This window comes from Cyprinus carpio, chromosome B3 (assembly GCF_018340385.1).
Source record: "Cyprinus carpio isolate SPL01 chromosome B3, ASM1834038v1, whole genome shotgun sequence".
Taxonomy (NCBI): domain Eukaryota; kingdom Metazoa; phylum Chordata; class Actinopteri; order Cypriniformes; family Cyprinidae; genus Cyprinus; species Cyprinus carpio.
This window is the reverse complement of record NC_056599.1, coordinates 493,947-510,735: the sequence shown is the minus strand read 5'-3', so window position 1 is coordinate 510,735 and position 16,789 is coordinate 493,947. Positions and strand designations below refer to the sequence as shown.

Below are 16,789 nucleotides of genomic sequence, written 5' to 3'. Positions count from 1 at the left end.
TTATTTGTATTATTCATTTATTTTATAGACCAATGCAATGGCACATTGTCCAAACTAAATAAATAAATAAATAAAAAGCCTAAACCTGCCCAAATCAAATTACACTACCAGTCTATACTGCATTTATATAATGCATTTTAATCTGCATGCAAATATTCTTCTTTAGAGAGTATCACAAGTTTTTATTAAATTAATTCATTAAAAAAATAAAATAAGACACTGTACAAAACCACAAAATTGCAGTTATAGAATAGTAACATTTTTTAGCTATATTATTACTCAGCAAATGCAAAAGCATTACTGAAGACATCCCTCAAAAGTCAGACCTTCTTCTGCTTCAGTGACAATTTCAGGTTTAATGGGCCCTGTTAACAGATTTTAAACCACTGTTAGAAGATTAAACATAAATGTATAGAATTACAAACAACATTATAATTTACTGTACCTGTTATGTTCACAGTGAATTTTGTTCTTTTCACTCCACACGTTGTTTGCACTAAGAATCTGAATTGTTCTGTCATCGCTATGGTTGGAGTGTAGCTGCATGTGAAACTGTTTCTCTATTCACAGGAGTTCACAGGAAAACCTTGACAACAGATTGTGGAGTCATTAAAGATCTCAGGGTATTGAAACGTATACATTATAATGCACCATTCAGTGTTCTGCAGAGAGACGCTGCAGGTGAGAGTTACTTCTTTCCCCACAGATCCAGTCACATTCTGACAGCTTACTATGACATCTGAAAAATAACAATGTTTATTATTATATAATACAGTGACAAAAGTCACGCAATGAAGTCTAAATGTTTGACTGTTGCTTGTCTTGCTTGTAGGACCATTTATATATATATATATATATATATATATATATATATATATATATATATATATATATATATATATATATATAAGGTCTGTGCAGCGCCACTTCAAAGCCAACGCATACGCAACCAAATTCGTTCAAAACGTGGATTAAGAAATGAAATGCCGCTGTGAATTGCTCGGAGATGAACAGTTCTTCTTTGTCTTTATCTTATGGTTGGCAAAAATGGTAAATATTAGACGGGGCGGGGCAAGTGCGTCAAATGCGTTAATAATTTTAATGCATTATTTTCCCCATAATTAATTAATCTGATTAACGCGTTAAATTACCAGCCCTAATATTTATATAGATATAAAGGTTAGTCTTTCTGGGAAGAGTTAATTATACCGTACATACAGAAAACATTCCCAAAATCTAACTAAAATGAATGTTTACCACTTCATTCTAAATCTCTTCATTCCAACATTTAACATCAGATGTCAAAATATTTCTTGCAGAATAAGTTTAGTTCGCTGGTTTTACAAATAAATAAGGCATTTAAACAGATCAGTTAATATTACAATTAATTTACAATTTCATTACAATTTCATAGCGCATCACCGAGTAACTGACACGCTGTGACTCGCAGCCTGTGAGGAAAATAAAAAAATAGGCTATTAGCTTAGGCTACTCCTCAATGAAAATGTTTTAAAAATGTCTTTTAAAACAGGTTTAATTTCCTACAATGAATTATAGGCCTATAGCCTAAATAAAATTGTTACACTTCAGTAACAATTTTAGGGGAAGTCGTGGCCTAGTAGTTAGAGAGTTTGACTCCTAACCCTAAGGTTGCATAGCATAAATGGCTGCCCACTGCTCCGGTGCGTGTGCGCACTTTGGATGGGTTAAATGCAGAGCACGAATTCTGAGTCACATGTCACGTCACTTTTTTCTCTTTTAAACACTTTATCATTTTTATGCACCAACTTTCAAAAACAACCTGTTCAACACGAATAATGTTTCTTCTCATTGTTTTCACTATGTTCCGGCCACAAGAGAAACATTAAAGAATTAAATTAAAACAGTTAGATATACCACATATTAGGAGATTCGTCTCTCGTCGTCTCTGAATACTCGCTGTTAATGCGTTAAGTTTTTAAGTTTTTACTTTCACTATCATTGTGAAAGGCGTTCACCGGCATAAGTTTGACTTGCACAAAGTTTGCACGTTGCTTGTATGATACCCACTGGCTCGCCTTCATGGTTTAAAACAGAAGTAGCCTATTTCCAATTTTGCAATGCCACCCACGCTACAACCCGAATAGTCAGATGTGTCGTGGACACGCTCTGAACGCGCTGAAACACGGCAAACAAACTCAAATAATTCACAACTTTTTTTTTTTTTTTTTTTTTTTTTTTTTTTATTACGGTAATATGCTCTTTATAATATTATGTTTATTTCCAATTATAGTTATTAATGTTGTACATTGCTGTTGTGCACAAGCTGCGTGTGCTGAACACCGGAAAACTTACTTAACACAGGAAAACGCATCATATATTCAGATATTTATACAACATAAATATAATATTACAACTTATACGTACAAAAAGACCAAATGCACACGTGAACTCGGACTAAGTTACGTGCTAATCAGAATGTTTAACTTCTGTTGTGGATGCGCGGCTCTTCCCGCAACAACGCGCTGAAACACGGAAACCAAACCAAACGAATTCATAACGTTTTATTATAATAGTGTTCTCATTATAATGTTATATATATATGACAATCTTAATCATAGTTATTAATGTTGTAAGCTGCTGTTTGAGTTGCGTGTGCCAGCAAACTGAAGCGCTCTATTAACCCTCTAGGCTATAGCTTAACCAAACGCATTCTGTATGAGAAAAATCTGATTTAAATGCATAAAATAAACACAGTATTACAACGTACAATTGCACAAAAGACTGTAAATGCACAAGCGAACTTAACTGTGCTAGAACTTAACTGGATCCGTTGTGGATGCGCTCTTCTCTTAACAACGCGCTAAAACACGGCGAACAAAGACTCCGTTACATTATTTTACAGTAGCTAATAATCTCATTATAATATGGTTGACTTGCACTGTACATGTTGCAGTACACTGTATTTTCATTTTCAAAGTGTTTCCAATGATATTTCAAGCAATTAAAAACCATCATGGTGAACAGTGCACATCTGAAGTGTCTCTGCAGGAAAGAATGCATTATTTATCGGCTCTAAGATATCGGTCAAATTCTCTTATCGGTTCGATAACGATAACAGAAAAATTAACACATATCAGCCGATATCGATATGGTGGCCGATATATCGTGCATCCCTACTGAAATCCTACTGATACATCACTTGCATAATAATTGGAACACAGTGTAGTTGAAAAAAAAGCCCATGAGATCCAACAGCCTTGATTTTATATGTAACGGTGCCGTACATGAACAAACTGTTTTATAAAAAAAAGAGCTTGATTGTATAAACACATTAATTGCATGTACTCCCTGACCATAATGAATTTCCCTTACTGTTGTGCAGTGCTTTACATTATTTTACAGATTTAGTCCTTCTGCAAAATTCTCACCCAGTTTACTCTCTTACCATCATCAACTTGACAGACAACAGTAAAGGTCCAAACCAGAATAAACAGCTGCACAACATTTACACCATTCATGGTTGTGATTCTGCAATAATAAAAAAAAATACAAAATGATTTGCAATTTGGAAAAATAATGAAGTACCAGAGATTAGATAGTAGATAACAACTTTAAAGAAGATCATGTTTAAAATATAAAAATAAGGAGAAGCCTAAAACAGGCCCGAGGCCCGGCCCGCGTCTGAACTATGACGTTAAAATTGGCCTGAAGCCCGGCCCGAGGGGCGTAAAAAAGTCGGGGTGAAATGCAGGGCTCTAGACCAGCCTAAAAGATAAACTTTTAAAACTTTTTGTCATCCTAACAGCAAACAGCTTTACTCATTCTTATACACAGAGTCTTATACTGTCTGTCAGCTATGACTATTTTAATCTTTCAAAGGACAAAATGAGTGGAAAAACATATAGACATAAACGACATAAAATGCAGGCCAGGAGTAAGGCCCTCTAGAGGCGCGAGGCGTGATATTCTTGGTGCAGCAAATGCAGAGACAGGATGAACAATTACCATGTACTTTATTTACAGGTGCACATCAACATTTAGCAACTAGCCATCTGGTTCTTTGATCAACCACCACCGGAAGCCCCCACTACCAGCGGGACAAAGGTAACTCAGCACAATCACATAGTGGCCCTCTAGTGGTTAGACTACATATAACACTATGATTTACTACGCTTCTCTTTGAGCATGTTTTACTCCACTGATTTCTTTATGTGTGACACAAGGACATAAACTTAAACTGATAATTTTGACTATCATTTTCTAAATTAAAGCAGGTTCTGCAATTTGGAGAGATTCTCTCTGCACTCCACAACATGAATTTTGATTTATAAAGAGAAGGCGAGCCAGAAGTGAAGTGCAAAAAACTGGTAACGCTTTAAACCATCAAAACAGTTCAGTCAAAAGAAAAATTATCAATTTTGCCATGAAACAACAGGAATTTTTTGAGAAATCCTACAGCGATACAGCATCTGCACAGTTCATAGTGAAGCAGAACAAACAGCATGAAAACACCATAAAGACTCATTTATTACACATACTGTAGATAATGCAGTAACATCTCAGTTGCTTAAATAAAAAGGCAAATGGTAGTACATTTTTGTTTGATTTAATGTTAACACATAAAAACTGTACGATAATAAAAATTATTCATTTCATATCCGTATATCATCATGGTTTCTCCAGCCCACACACCACAGCTATCTGTCAGCACTCTCTCAATCGTTTTATTGTTGTTGCATGAATGGGTGATGATGAAATGATGAAAATCCCAGGAAAGAGGAAACAGAAGCTCTGCAGCAGTTCAGAGGAATGAAAGAAATGAAGCTAGATCTGAAAAACTAAAAATAAAGCTCATTACACAGTTACTAAAACAAACTCAATCAACAGTGAACTTATTTTATTATAGTTATTTTTTTTATTATATATATAAATAGACTAGATTTTGTTTCCATATAATATTTATTTGTATCGTTTTGTTTTTATTTTGTTTATATGGTAGGCCTATATTAAATATGGAGTAAAATAATTTTTTTTTTTTTTTAGATTTTGTTTTTATATCCTTGACATAATGAACTTATATTATTTATGTTTGCATCAGCCACCTTGCAGTATATATATTAATTAGCAGGTGCTGAAAAAACTCATATTGATCAGTAAATGCACAATAAACATTTGCCATAAAATGAAATGAAGATGTCTTAGTTTCTGTTGTGAAACATCAGTCATCATGATTACACTCGAGGAGGATTCTTGTGGTCTCATCTGACTGCTGTTCATGGAATGTGTGATTTTCTTGACTCTGGATAAGGCTGTTTGTTTTCATCAGCTGTAGGATCATCTTGTTCTCTTTCCCAGAACAGTTGTTATTTCTCAGGCAGTTACTCCTGTATCTTTAGCAATAGGTTATGGGTTTGATTCCCATGGAGTGCATGAACTAATCATATTTAAACCTTAAATACAATGTAGGTTGCTTTGAATAAAAGCATCTGCCACAGATCATCTGACCATCTACACATCATGTTGTACTCACAAAGCCATTAGTATTCCGGGTGACCCCTTTCACAAATTTTTCACCCTTCTGTCATCTGTCAGGAAATACAGAAGCATTCAGGCCCTCACATCAGACTGTGTGACAGCTTCTTCCCCCAAGCCATCAGACTCATTAACTCCAGATGACCCAAGGGATAATAACTGTACTCACATAATGGACTGGACTGGACTGTTACCACCCACTCTCACACAAACAATATCACATCTCTTTAGTTGTCTATCTTCACACACACACCCACAATTTTTGCACATTTGCACACTCAACTGTATGTCATGTATGCTGCTCCCCACTTCTGTGCCTGGCTTCTTGTTAATTTGTACTGTGTGTCTATGGTGCTGTTTGCACCGTTAACTCAGTAATAAAATGACATTCATAACAGACATGTCTTGAAGGTCAGAAAAAAAAAACACACACAGTTTGAGTTTCGCTGTTTCCTCTTAAAGTTTACAAAGGTTTGAGTTTATTAAAGTCATATACTCTGATCAAACAGATCAATAATATGCTGTTATTTCACAGAAATCAATATAAAATGGAATCATCAGTTTTAAAACCTACAGCCAGAGTTATATATTCAGTAGTTTGAGATATAAGATAGTAGAGCATGTAGTTTAGTGGAGTTTAAATAATGCTTGTGTGTTTTATGAGCAACACATGAAAACTCACAATGAACAAAACTCAATGCTATAATATCTCATTTCCTGGACGATTGTTGTCCTCATCATGTCTGACTCTCAAAAACATCCAGTTCTGGCCTCTACAAAGTTTGGTGAAGTTTGGTTTTGTTTTGCAAATGATCGCCGTCATGATGATGAGGATGATGATGATGATACCAACCACAACCACAGTGAAGACAGTCTCCTTGAATCCTGCTGCTGTCTCTGGTGGAGAGGATCCTGATGGGTTTTCTGTGTTCACATGTCTTGAGGAAACTGAAGAAATAATCAATAGTTGTATTAGAATATATTCATTTCTTACCAAGAGTTTTACTATTATTTTCAGGTTTAATGGTCAGTATAATTTTTCTTTGTTAACAGGTTTTAAAACCACTGTTAGTAGATTGAACATAAATGTACATTTGCAAAGATTTACTAAATTATAAGCAAAAATGTTACAGTATGTAGTACCTGCGACAACAGTGTAGATTTCTGCTTTTTCCACTCCACAGTTTGATTGCACAAAGAATCTGAATTGTTCTCTCATCACTGTAGTTGGAGTGTAGCGGCATGTGAAACTGTTTCTCTGTTCACAGGGGTTCACAGGAACATCTTGACGACAGATTGCAGAGTCATTAAAGATCTCAGGGTATTTAAACAAATACCTCACAATGCAGCATTCAATGTTCTGCAGAGAGACGCTGCAGGTGAGATTTACTTCTCTCCCCACAGAACCAGTCACATCATCACAGCTTACAATGATATCTGAAAAATAACAATATATTTATCAGTTTAATACATCAACAGTAAACTAATTTCTGTCATTTTTCACATTAAGAAATTCAATCAATTTAAAGTTGAAGTGTGTCGCGTCTGCAACATCAGTGCCACCAAAAAGAACTGCAAAAATAATGACTGCTTCCAGACAGGGTTTTCCAATCACTCCCCCGTCTGCATCTCTTCATCTATCACATTACTCGGGTCACATACTGCAGCCGTGTTATCAATAATACAACAGGCTGAATTATCTTTAGAGAAAGTGAATTATTCAGAACGGGAGAAGAATGTATTTTCTCACTACCTTTATCAGTAAATTTATATTTTGAATCATATTAAAAGCCAAAAACTCTTACACTGAGTATTTTTTTTTTTTTTTAAAGAGCCATGTTTTATATATCTATAAATCGGATATTTTTCATTATTCATTATTTCAGATTTAGTTCCTATTCAAAATTCTCACACACATTCTAGGTGAAGTTTATTCTCTTACCTTTATCAGCTTGACAGACAGCAGTAAAGGTCCAAACCAGAATGAACAGCTGCAGAGCATTTACAGCATTCATGATTGTGATTCTGCAGTAGAAATAATGACATACATTTGCATCATAATGAAACTTAGGACTAATAAGTACAAGAGATTACAGAGATATGGAAAACTTTTATGGTGCTTTAAAGTAGTTGTTTCTCACCTGTGCTCTGTGTGTCTTCACAGTCTGAGTTCATTCCTCTCTGACTCTCTCTGCTGCTCACACGAGCCTAAATACTGAACCTCTAAACTTTCACTTTCGACAGGACTGATACAGCCGTCTTGAGAAACAGCTGTTTATGTTGTTATAACATTTCTTGGCCAGCAGTTGGTGCTGTTAATAACCTGAAAATTTCCCCTTCATGCCATAATGATGATGACAGACCAAATATAGAAAATATACTGGCTCACTTCCTGTTTTTATTATTAGAATCTGGATATTTATCGGTTAATATTACCAGAATCTTGAATAACTGGACTTAATGGCTCTACCTCTGAATTATACGCTTGACGTCCATTCAAAAGGTGCCTCAGAACCTGAAAACATTGGGAGATTTTCCTCTTTGTAAGGCACATTTTTTTTTTTTTAGTAAAACTTGTTTTGAACAAGACGTATTGTAAGAAGAGATATAGCCTATAAATAAAAAAAATAATTGGATAAACACTTATCCACCCACGAGAGAACCTGTCATGTCAAGATCTCTCATTAAAGGGAAACAGGTTTTTAATGGATTGCATCAGCTGTAAATGCACTTTGAGTCCTTAAACCATGTTTCAAAATATGTATGCAGTTTATTGAAAATGTTCCATCATAAACAATACAAGCCTCCACCGTCAAGCCTCGAGCGAGGTGTTTCCATGTTGTTTCAGGTTGTCTGTCACAGGCTCACCCTCACCCATTGTGATATATTTTGGTAACTCTTGTTAGCTGTTTGTGCTGTGATGATTTCATGTGATAGCTATTTGGTCAAAGAGAGTTGATTTCTTAGCAGCAGGACACGCTCTCTGCTGGTGGATGAATGCGTTGCAACAGTAACATTTTATTCATCTGACACCAGAAAAGACCATTTACCTCATAGCTCATTAGGGAAGCATCCAAATGGACTATGTGAAGACTGCAAAGTAGAAGAAACAGTAACTCATGCAATTCTTGAATGTAAGAAATATGAGGAAGAAAGAAGTAGGCTAGTATTGTAGTTGAAATCAAGAAGAAAGAAATTCAGGTGGTACATTTTAAATCTTTAATAAAATGGGCAAGTAAAATAAATAGTAAAGCATTCTTTGAATTTCTTAAAGGAACGGGATTAATAAGTAGAATGTAACGCTCTGTAAATTGTTAGTTTAACCAATTAGAAATGAGCTACAGAGCTGACATCAAAACTGAATATTAAGCGTATTAACATTTGACAAACCTGTACGAGTGATTAAGATTATACACACTGTCTGCTCTTTTCATAATTGCTATCCTATGTTTTATGTATTAATGTGCTGTTTTAGAATATTTTTGCCCAGTGTTTTGCCTCTTGAATGAAAAAGTTTGGCTGTTACTTTCAGTATATTCATAGCTGTATAACTGTCTGTTTTATAGCTTTATTATCTCATTCTCAAGCTGTATTCAGTATAGCAGGATATACACCATTTTTAATTTTTCAGAATTACTCAACTACCTGTCTTGACACATCAAAAAATAAAAAGGTGTGATATGCAACAAAAGAGTGCTGTTGCGGCTTTAACTAATGACAAACACTGATGGAAATATTTGTTAATGATTATTGCATGCATAAGCATGTGATATTTATTATTTTTAATGGCATCAGTGCATTAACTAAACACCCTGAAAATGACCTTTTCAAACGCTGACCTCTGACATGTTTTAATATAGTTCACAAATTGCATCAATCAATAATCAAAAATCAATTTTGAAATCTAAAACAATCAAGTACACGTGGGAAGTTTGGTGTGTTTCATTATAGTTTGTTATTTATTTCTGTATTTTAGGCCATCATAAAGAGAGGCTGTACAAACATGGTCCTTACAGAACTTCATACAAGCGAACCACATATGAAAGACCAGGAACAAAGTGAAAGAATAAAGAAACTTGAAAGAAATAAAAAAAAAGTAAACAAAACAATTTAGTGTTTCCTTCACTTTCAGGCGATAACAACTTCAGTTTTCTCCTCACTGACATTATAACGAGCTTAAACAAGCAGCAATCCTCCACCAAGAGTCTTCAAACGACACTCAATCCACAACAAAATCACCTCAGAACAAGACACAAGATGCAAATGAGAGCAGAAGAATTTCATGCCGTTTATGTACATTCAGGTGCTGCTTAATTAAAAATATAGTTTCATATGATAATCATATTGGTCATAGTCGATTGATTTCATCATAGCAGGACACAACAGACGCTCAGCAGAGTCAGACGTGGTGTGTGTGTTTGTATGTGTGTTATATAGAGCAGTATATCGACACACACTGGACAGTAAATCAACATTAAACATGAAAAATCAACAAAATGACAGAAAATGCATACAAACACAAACCGAGCAACGCATCAGTGGATCTTTCCACTCTCGCTCTGGTTTCGTCTGCTTGTTTCATGTGTATGGCTGAAGACCGTGCTCTCTGCTGGTAGAAGAATGCATGGCAACTGTTACATTATATTCAAATGACACCTGAGCAGAGAATGGCTTTCCGACTTTATATTCAACATCAAGACTATTCGACATCATGCTCTCTGGGTATACAGCGCTGTATCGACAAGGTGGACTGAATTATAGATACAACAGCAGATTTCAGCAGTGAAATCAACACCGACGGTTGACGAATTGAGTGAAACTCACAAAACACTTACGGGTCATGATTTCACACCAAAATAGTATTCTAGTTAAAGATTTCCAGGACCATACATGCATTACAGCAATGGGATATTAAATGTGTGCTTCATTGTCATGAAAATAATGTCTAATGTCACAATGCCAATATCAAAAATAAATAAATGGTCTTTAAAAAAATAGGTCAAGATATTTAAGCCCATTTTAGGACAATCCAATAATAATAATAATAATAATAATAATAATAATGAATTTATACTGTGCTTCTCTCAAAACCAAAGTGCCATTAAATAATATAAATGTATAAATAATGGTCCTAAAAATGGGCTTCAATATAATTACCTAAAATCATATTTATTATATTTATACATCATAATTTTTTTTTGGTATTTTAAATAATGCCAATTTCAATAATAAGAATAAAAAAGTTGTATGACAGTTTGTCAGTCTACATTAAACTAATAAATGATGGGATCTTGTAATGTAAATGTAAATGTAAACAAATAAATGCATGTATTTGGAAGAAATGTACTTAATTATCATGGAAAAAATGTCAATATCAAAAGTAAATAAATAAACCCTTAACGGTCCTAAAAAATCTTATTTTTTCCTTTTGATTTTGGAGTGAAATGTGACTTTCTGCATTTTCTTGTGATATTTGCCCAAATAAGCTTTTTTTTTTTACTTGTATTCCTCTTGTATTTCCTATCTGCCCTTTAGACTCACTGTAGCACTGTAAGATAACGTCAGTTTCGACTCGAGTCAAGACGGCTCAGAGAGTTTGAGGAAATGTTATCTTACACCATATTAACTCCCTGAAACACCACATGATAAATGGATCCACTAAGAAAGAAACAATGCTTGAGGTTGAAATGTGATGCCAGAATCTCGTCACCATGGTGAAAAACATGGTATGGTACATTCAATGGTTTCAAGCTCCCAATTCATCGCGTCACAGGATGCTGCGTGCCGTGTAATTAAACATCCACATATGCGTCGATCACACACACAGGCCTATGCTGAATATTGCATGTGGCAGTTTTGATTGACACACCACATTCATTATAAGTTTTAAAACATTCCTTAAATAGGTGATATATTTTTGCGCATATACACACTCTCTCTCATCGATTACATAAGAAAGCAATAAGGGGAAGTGCGTCTTAAACACTGACTAACTGCGTTTAACAGGAAAAAGATGACATTCAGTGTGCTGCGTGGGTAACAGGTCCGTTTGACTCATGAACTACACGCTGTGAGCCTCCTACCGACTTCAGCTTCTGTTGAACTGAACAAACAGGATAGATTGTCACTAGTCAGCCATGCTGTACACAGCAGACAACATTCAGCAAAGAGAATAATGCAGAAAGACAAGGACGAGAAGCTAAAATAGAGCATATTCAAAGAATGAACTATACAGACAAAGATACGCGTCTCTGTTCGCTTCACTACTTCACTTTTTTTATTTTGTCTTGTTCTCTCACTAAAATATCTAAACATCCTTAAAATGTAATTTTGCATATTATGATTTCAGAGAAAATGTGGATTTTGTAAATTATCTTTTTCCCTGTTTTAGGCATAAATCTAACTAAATTCAGTGAGGTTTCTGCCTAGAATCTATGGGGAAAATTAAATTTGCCAACAGAACTGGTTTTGAGTGAATATATCTTGAATTAAGTTTATTTTTCATAACTTATTCACAAATAGCTTTGTTTCCCCCGTTTTAAGAATGAATCTAACAATATAGTGAGGTTTGTGCTTGAAAATGAGAAAATTGCTAATAAACCTAATTCAAGATTTATTACAAAATTTTTCTCAACTAAATAGATTTCATTTTAATTTTCACCTAACAATAACCTTAAAATTGACTTTTGCATATTAGGCGTTATTTTAAAGATGTTTATAAGATTTTTATAAGAAAAAAAGACAAAATTCTGTTTGAGAAAATGAGTTTTGCAGTGTAATTATATTTAGTGTTCAGAGCAAAAGACGTTTTAGGGCAAAACAGGGTTTTGCAGAGCCAACGGATGGTGCATTTAGTGACTATGATGTCCCTGTGCATTATTGTACAAATACAGATCGCTAATGCTTAGAACAACACAAAGAAATAACTAGTTGCATACGGGCTAGTCAGTTTTCTGCTCATCTACCGTTCATAAACACAACAAAACGCCCGTATGACAAATAACAAGCATCGTGTTTCACCGTGCAGAATACACCGATCCCAGACCTCACCCTTCCAAGCGTTCATACTTTTCATGACCATTTTGAGCAGAATTTGTACATTTTAATATGCACTGTAAACAAATTAGTTATTTCTAGAAATGCAAGAACTGAAGACCTTCTAACACGATCATATTTTAAAGGTTTGAAGACGTTTAGGGCCAGATTTGACTTGGTAGTGTGCGATGAAATGGCTTCAGGTAAGAAATCGCAGAAGAAACCGAGAACTAGAAGGCAAAGGAAGGTTATGCGTTTCATATTTACGTTCCTCCGAATCCTAATCACGTTCTCCCATCCAGATCCCATAGCACCTTGTATTGTGACATCACCCAGCCATCAGCCAATCACAGAGTCAGATTCAGTCGGAATCAACACCCCTTCCTGATGGCACACAGAGCAGGAGGGCGCACACAGGAAAGAGAGAGACCTCACTTCCTCTCCAGTACAGCGAGCTTCCTGTGGGTGGCGGCAGCGGCTTCACTTGCGGACGGCCTGCCGGTAGCTGTGTCTCTGGCCCTGACCGCGGGAGCAGCTGTTGTTGCCGTTGCCGGATGGTTCTTGTGTGCCGGCGGCGGTGCTTTGGCTCGCTCCGTCTCTGGTGCTGTAGGTCATACTGCTGTCCTGAAGCGTGGGGCTGGACTGAGCTCTCTGTAGCGCACCTTCCTCCAGGAGCATGGCTTCAAACACTGACAGGTCATCGTATTCGCAGCGCTGCTTCGCCCGCAGGAGCATGCTGTACGTCTCATAGCGCGTTTTCTACAAGATAGAGATGTTTTATTAAATGGCTGAAAATGTCCTCACCCTCAGGCCATCCAAGATGTAGATTAGTTTCTTTCTTCATCAGATCAGAAATGTAACACTGCATCAGTGTCTCAGTAATAGATGCTCTGCAGTGAATGGGTGCCGTCAGAATGAGAGTCCAAACAGCTGATAAAAACATCACAATAATCCACAAGTAATCCACACCACTCCAGTACATCCGTTAACATCTGGAGAAGTGGAAAGCTGCGTCATTAATACGTTTTTAACTTCAAACTGATGCTTCCAGCTAAAATACGAGTCCATAATTATGCTTCCGACAGTGAAAAATTTGTCTCATCTGAATCAGGAGAGAAATCTGCACAGATCAAGCACCGTTTACAAGCAAAAACAGCTCTAAATAAATATGGGGGTGGATTTTGATGAGAGAGACAACAGGAGAGGGACATTTTCATTATTATGGACTCATATTTTAGCCAGAAGTGATGGTTTGAAGTTACAAATGCCTCAATGATGAACTTGTTTCTTACAAACATGCAGCTTTTCACTTCTCAAGAAATTCATTGATGGACTGGAGTGGTGTGGATTATTGTGATGTTTTTATCACACTTCAGAACACCAATTCTGACCAACCCACTCAATGCAAAACATCCACTGTTGAGCAACCAACAAGAAACAAAATCACCCCAAATCTTCTCACATGAAAAAACAAAACTCACAATTTATGGTCAAATAGTAAGAAGCACATTATTCAATTTTGGGTGAACTATTCCTTTAAGAACAGCTTAGTTAATCAATGCATTCAATTGATCAAAGTGTCACTAAAGACATGCCTGATGTTACAAAAGATTTCAGATTCAAATAAATGCTGTTTCTTGCAACTTTCTGTTCATCAAAGAATCCTGAAAAAATATCACAGTTTTTTACAAAAATATTAACCAGTGCAATCTTTTTCAAAATGAATAACCAGAAATTTTTCTTGAGCAACCACAAAACCTGTCTTAAGTGTCAATTTTTCGAAATTGAGATGTATACAACATCTGAAAGCTGAATAAATAAGCCTTACATTGATTTAATGTTTGTTAGGATCTGACAATATTTGACCAAGATACAACTATTTGAAAATCTGGAATCTGAGGGTGTAAAAAAAAATCTAAATACTGAGAAAATAGCTTTAAAGTTGACCAAATGAATTGTTAGCAATGCATATTACTAATCAAAAATTATATTTTAATATATATACAGTAGGAAACTTACAAAATATCTTCATGGAACATGATCTTATCCTAATGATTTTTGGCATAAAAGAAAAATCGATAATTTTGAACCATACCATGTTTTTTTTTTTGGCTATTGCTACAAATACAACACAATAAACACAACACTTCTTCTCCACTCCACACATAACAAATCTAAACTAAAAGAAAAAAAAAAAAAACATCTTTCAAAAACATTTAAAATTTTTTACCAACCTTTCTTGAACCATAGTGTGTATATTTACCTCAAACTCTAGATATTCCTCTCTCAGCCGGTACTCCTCAAGTTCACGACCTTTCACCTTCCTGTCAGGTGGATAAGAGTGCAGCTGTACAAGCTCAGTGGAGATGGAGCGAAATCGAGATTCATGAGCCTGTGCCTGCTCCTCCTACACACAGAAACACACTTTATAACACTCTAGTTTATATAAACACAGATATAGTACATGCACAGTCACTCTTATAAAACAGTGAGCCTTCTTGCTGTCCACACAGGCATCATTATATTCATCATATTATTTATTTTTATAAGACTTAATTATTTTATTTTTCCAAGTACAAAGCCTTATAATGATAACATTTATATAGGTATGTGGCAACATTTATGCAAATCAGCTCATTTGACCTGTGACAGCTTGGAGGCGGAGCTTGGTAGCAGCGGCCGGCTGAATTTCTTCTGTGAGCCAATAGCAGCAGGAAGGGGCGGAGCTGAAAACATGGCTGCCACCGTGTTGATGCGTGTGATCCAAGACTGCATTTGTTCAGCATTCCTACACAAATAAATCAAATCCACGTTAATAATGATAGAAAACGTCTAAAAGAAGAACCAGACTGCAACAGACGGGTTCTAGAAGTAAAAATCTCATTAAAGGTTTTTAGTCATAATGTATAAACCTTTAAAGTCAGATGCAGAACAAGCTGTGTGGTGGTTAAATGATGAAATGGAAGTTGTGTGAAAAATGCTTCATTACTACACTACATATAATCCTAAAACCGTTCCACCAATCTGACAAGTCATGGAATCACAGGAAAACAGCAGATGAAGTGGGTTTTTTTTTTTTTTATGTAGAAATGCAAAAACACACATATACCCACATTAAACAGCACAATCAAAGCAAAAGAAAAAAATGAGCCAAAACTCAACCAAAAGCATACAAATATAGCACATCGGGAACACTCATGGGAAACGTGAACACACACAAACACACACACACACACACACACACAATAGAAAGAAACATGGCTGACAGGACTGCAAGAGTGTTTCAAATTGGACAGAAAAGGCATCACATGCTGAGCCTTATGCTGAACAGATGATTTATTCCAGTCAGTTATTCTAGTTAAAGCTTAACGTGCTTGTTTTTTGTATAGAAGCATATGCAGATGTGGTTAGCAAGCAATCTTCACAACACAGATATACAAAACTTAATAAAAATTAATACACAAATATCAACTAATACCATTGTGCAATGCTATCAGATTATTACAGTTAACTAAAAAAAAAAAAAAAAGAAAATATTTTTTTTAATTTATATATAAATATATTTATAAATAAATTATCCAAGGCAACCTGACTCGCCAATCAAACATGTCTAACATTAATTAATAATTAACATGATGTATTAAAATAACTAAAACTAAAACTGAAATAATAATTAATAAATTATACAGACATATTTAACAAATATGAAACTAATAAAAATAACAAAAACACACAAGAAAATGATTAAAAATGTAACTAAAATTAAAATGAACTGAAATAAAAAATAAAAAATATGTAGCCATATGAAAAAAATTAAAAATGATAAAAACAGACAACAAAATAACACAATAACTAAAATAAAAAACAAACTAAAACAAAAAAAAAAAAAAAAAAACTATATAGACATAAAAACAAAAACCAATAAAAATGCTAAAAAATAACTAGGACTTTAAAATTAAAATAATCTAAAATAAAAACTATATAGACATTTAAAAAAATGACAGAAATCAGACAACAAAATGACAAACTTTTAACTAAAATTTAATAGAAAATAAAAACTATAATAGTATCTCAAGTGCATTTCCATGTTGAACAGAATTTTCAACTAGAACATAATAGAATGTAGAATGAGACTTAATTTTATCCAAGTGGTGAATTTATTGTGATGTCTCTAGATGAGAGGAGGTTGGAGGGAAACGGATGATAATATTAGCTTGATGGCATCAACTGAAAATGGAAA

General features: G+C 34.9%; 2 protein-coding genes across 3 annotated transcripts in view; both read right to left on the bottom strand.

Moving 5' to 3' along the window:
- Nucleotides 1-185: 185 nt before the first annotated feature.
- On the bottom strand, nucleotides 186-8,631 carry LOC109100274. 2 transcript variants are annotated; one of them, XR_006154118.1, is made up of 4 exons: nucleotides 7,656-8,631; nucleotides 7,457-7,539; nucleotides 446-739; nucleotides 186-365 (listed from the first exon to the last, which is right to left on the bottom strand). XR_006154118.1 is itself a non-coding variant. In XM_042719377.1 (4 exons), exons 2-4 carry the CDS (start codon nucleotides 7,527-7,529, stop codon nucleotides 6,215-6,217), a joined length of 615 nt encoding a protein of 204 aa, XP_042575311.1. In that variant the 5' UTR covers nucleotides 7,530-7,539; nucleotides 7,656-8,630; the 3' UTR covers nucleotides 5,971-6,214. The 2 variants fall into 2 exon arrangements, 1 of the variants encoding a protein (XP_042575311.1); XM_042719377.1 differs by lacking the exons at nucleotides 186-365; nucleotides 446-739 and adding exons at nucleotides 5,971-6,462; nucleotides 6,658-6,951 and having other exon boundaries at nucleotides 7,656-8,630.
- Nucleotides 8,632-9,458: 827 nt separating this feature from the next.
- Nucleotides 9,459-16,789, bottom strand: part of LOC122134367 (PH and SEC7 domain-containing protein 1) — a 31,097-nt gene continuing 23,766 nt past the window's right edge. Inside the window, exons 7-9 of the mRNA XM_042721099.1 lie at nucleotides 15,193-15,337; nucleotides 14,813-14,956; nucleotides 9,459-13,308 (exon numbers count right to left, since the gene is read on the bottom strand). Coding sequence (XP_042577033.1) covers nucleotides 13,030-13,308; nucleotides 14,813-14,956; nucleotides 15,193-15,337 — 568 coding nt within the window. The 3' untranslated portion in view covers nucleotides 9,459-13,029. The remainder of the gene's footprint in view (nucleotides 13,309-14,812; nucleotides 14,957-15,192; nucleotides 15,338-16,789) is intronic.

What these genes read in the sequence shown, in the direction of transcription:
- LOC109100274 (XM_042719377.1), bottom strand. Translation starts at nt 7,529, where the DNA reads ATGAATGCTGTAAATGCTCTGCAGCTGTTCATTCTGGTTTGGACCTTT. An exon ending in TGTCTGTCAAGCTGATAAAG is followed by an intron (nt 6,952 to 7,456) that starts GTAAGAGAATAA and finishes GTTATTTTTCAG; the next exon opens with ATATCATTGTAAGCTGTGAT. An exon ending in AATCTACACTGTTGTCGCAG is followed by an intron (nt 6,463 to 6,657) that starts GTACTACATACT and finishes TTATTTCTTCAG; the next exon opens with TTTCCTCAAGACATGTGAAC.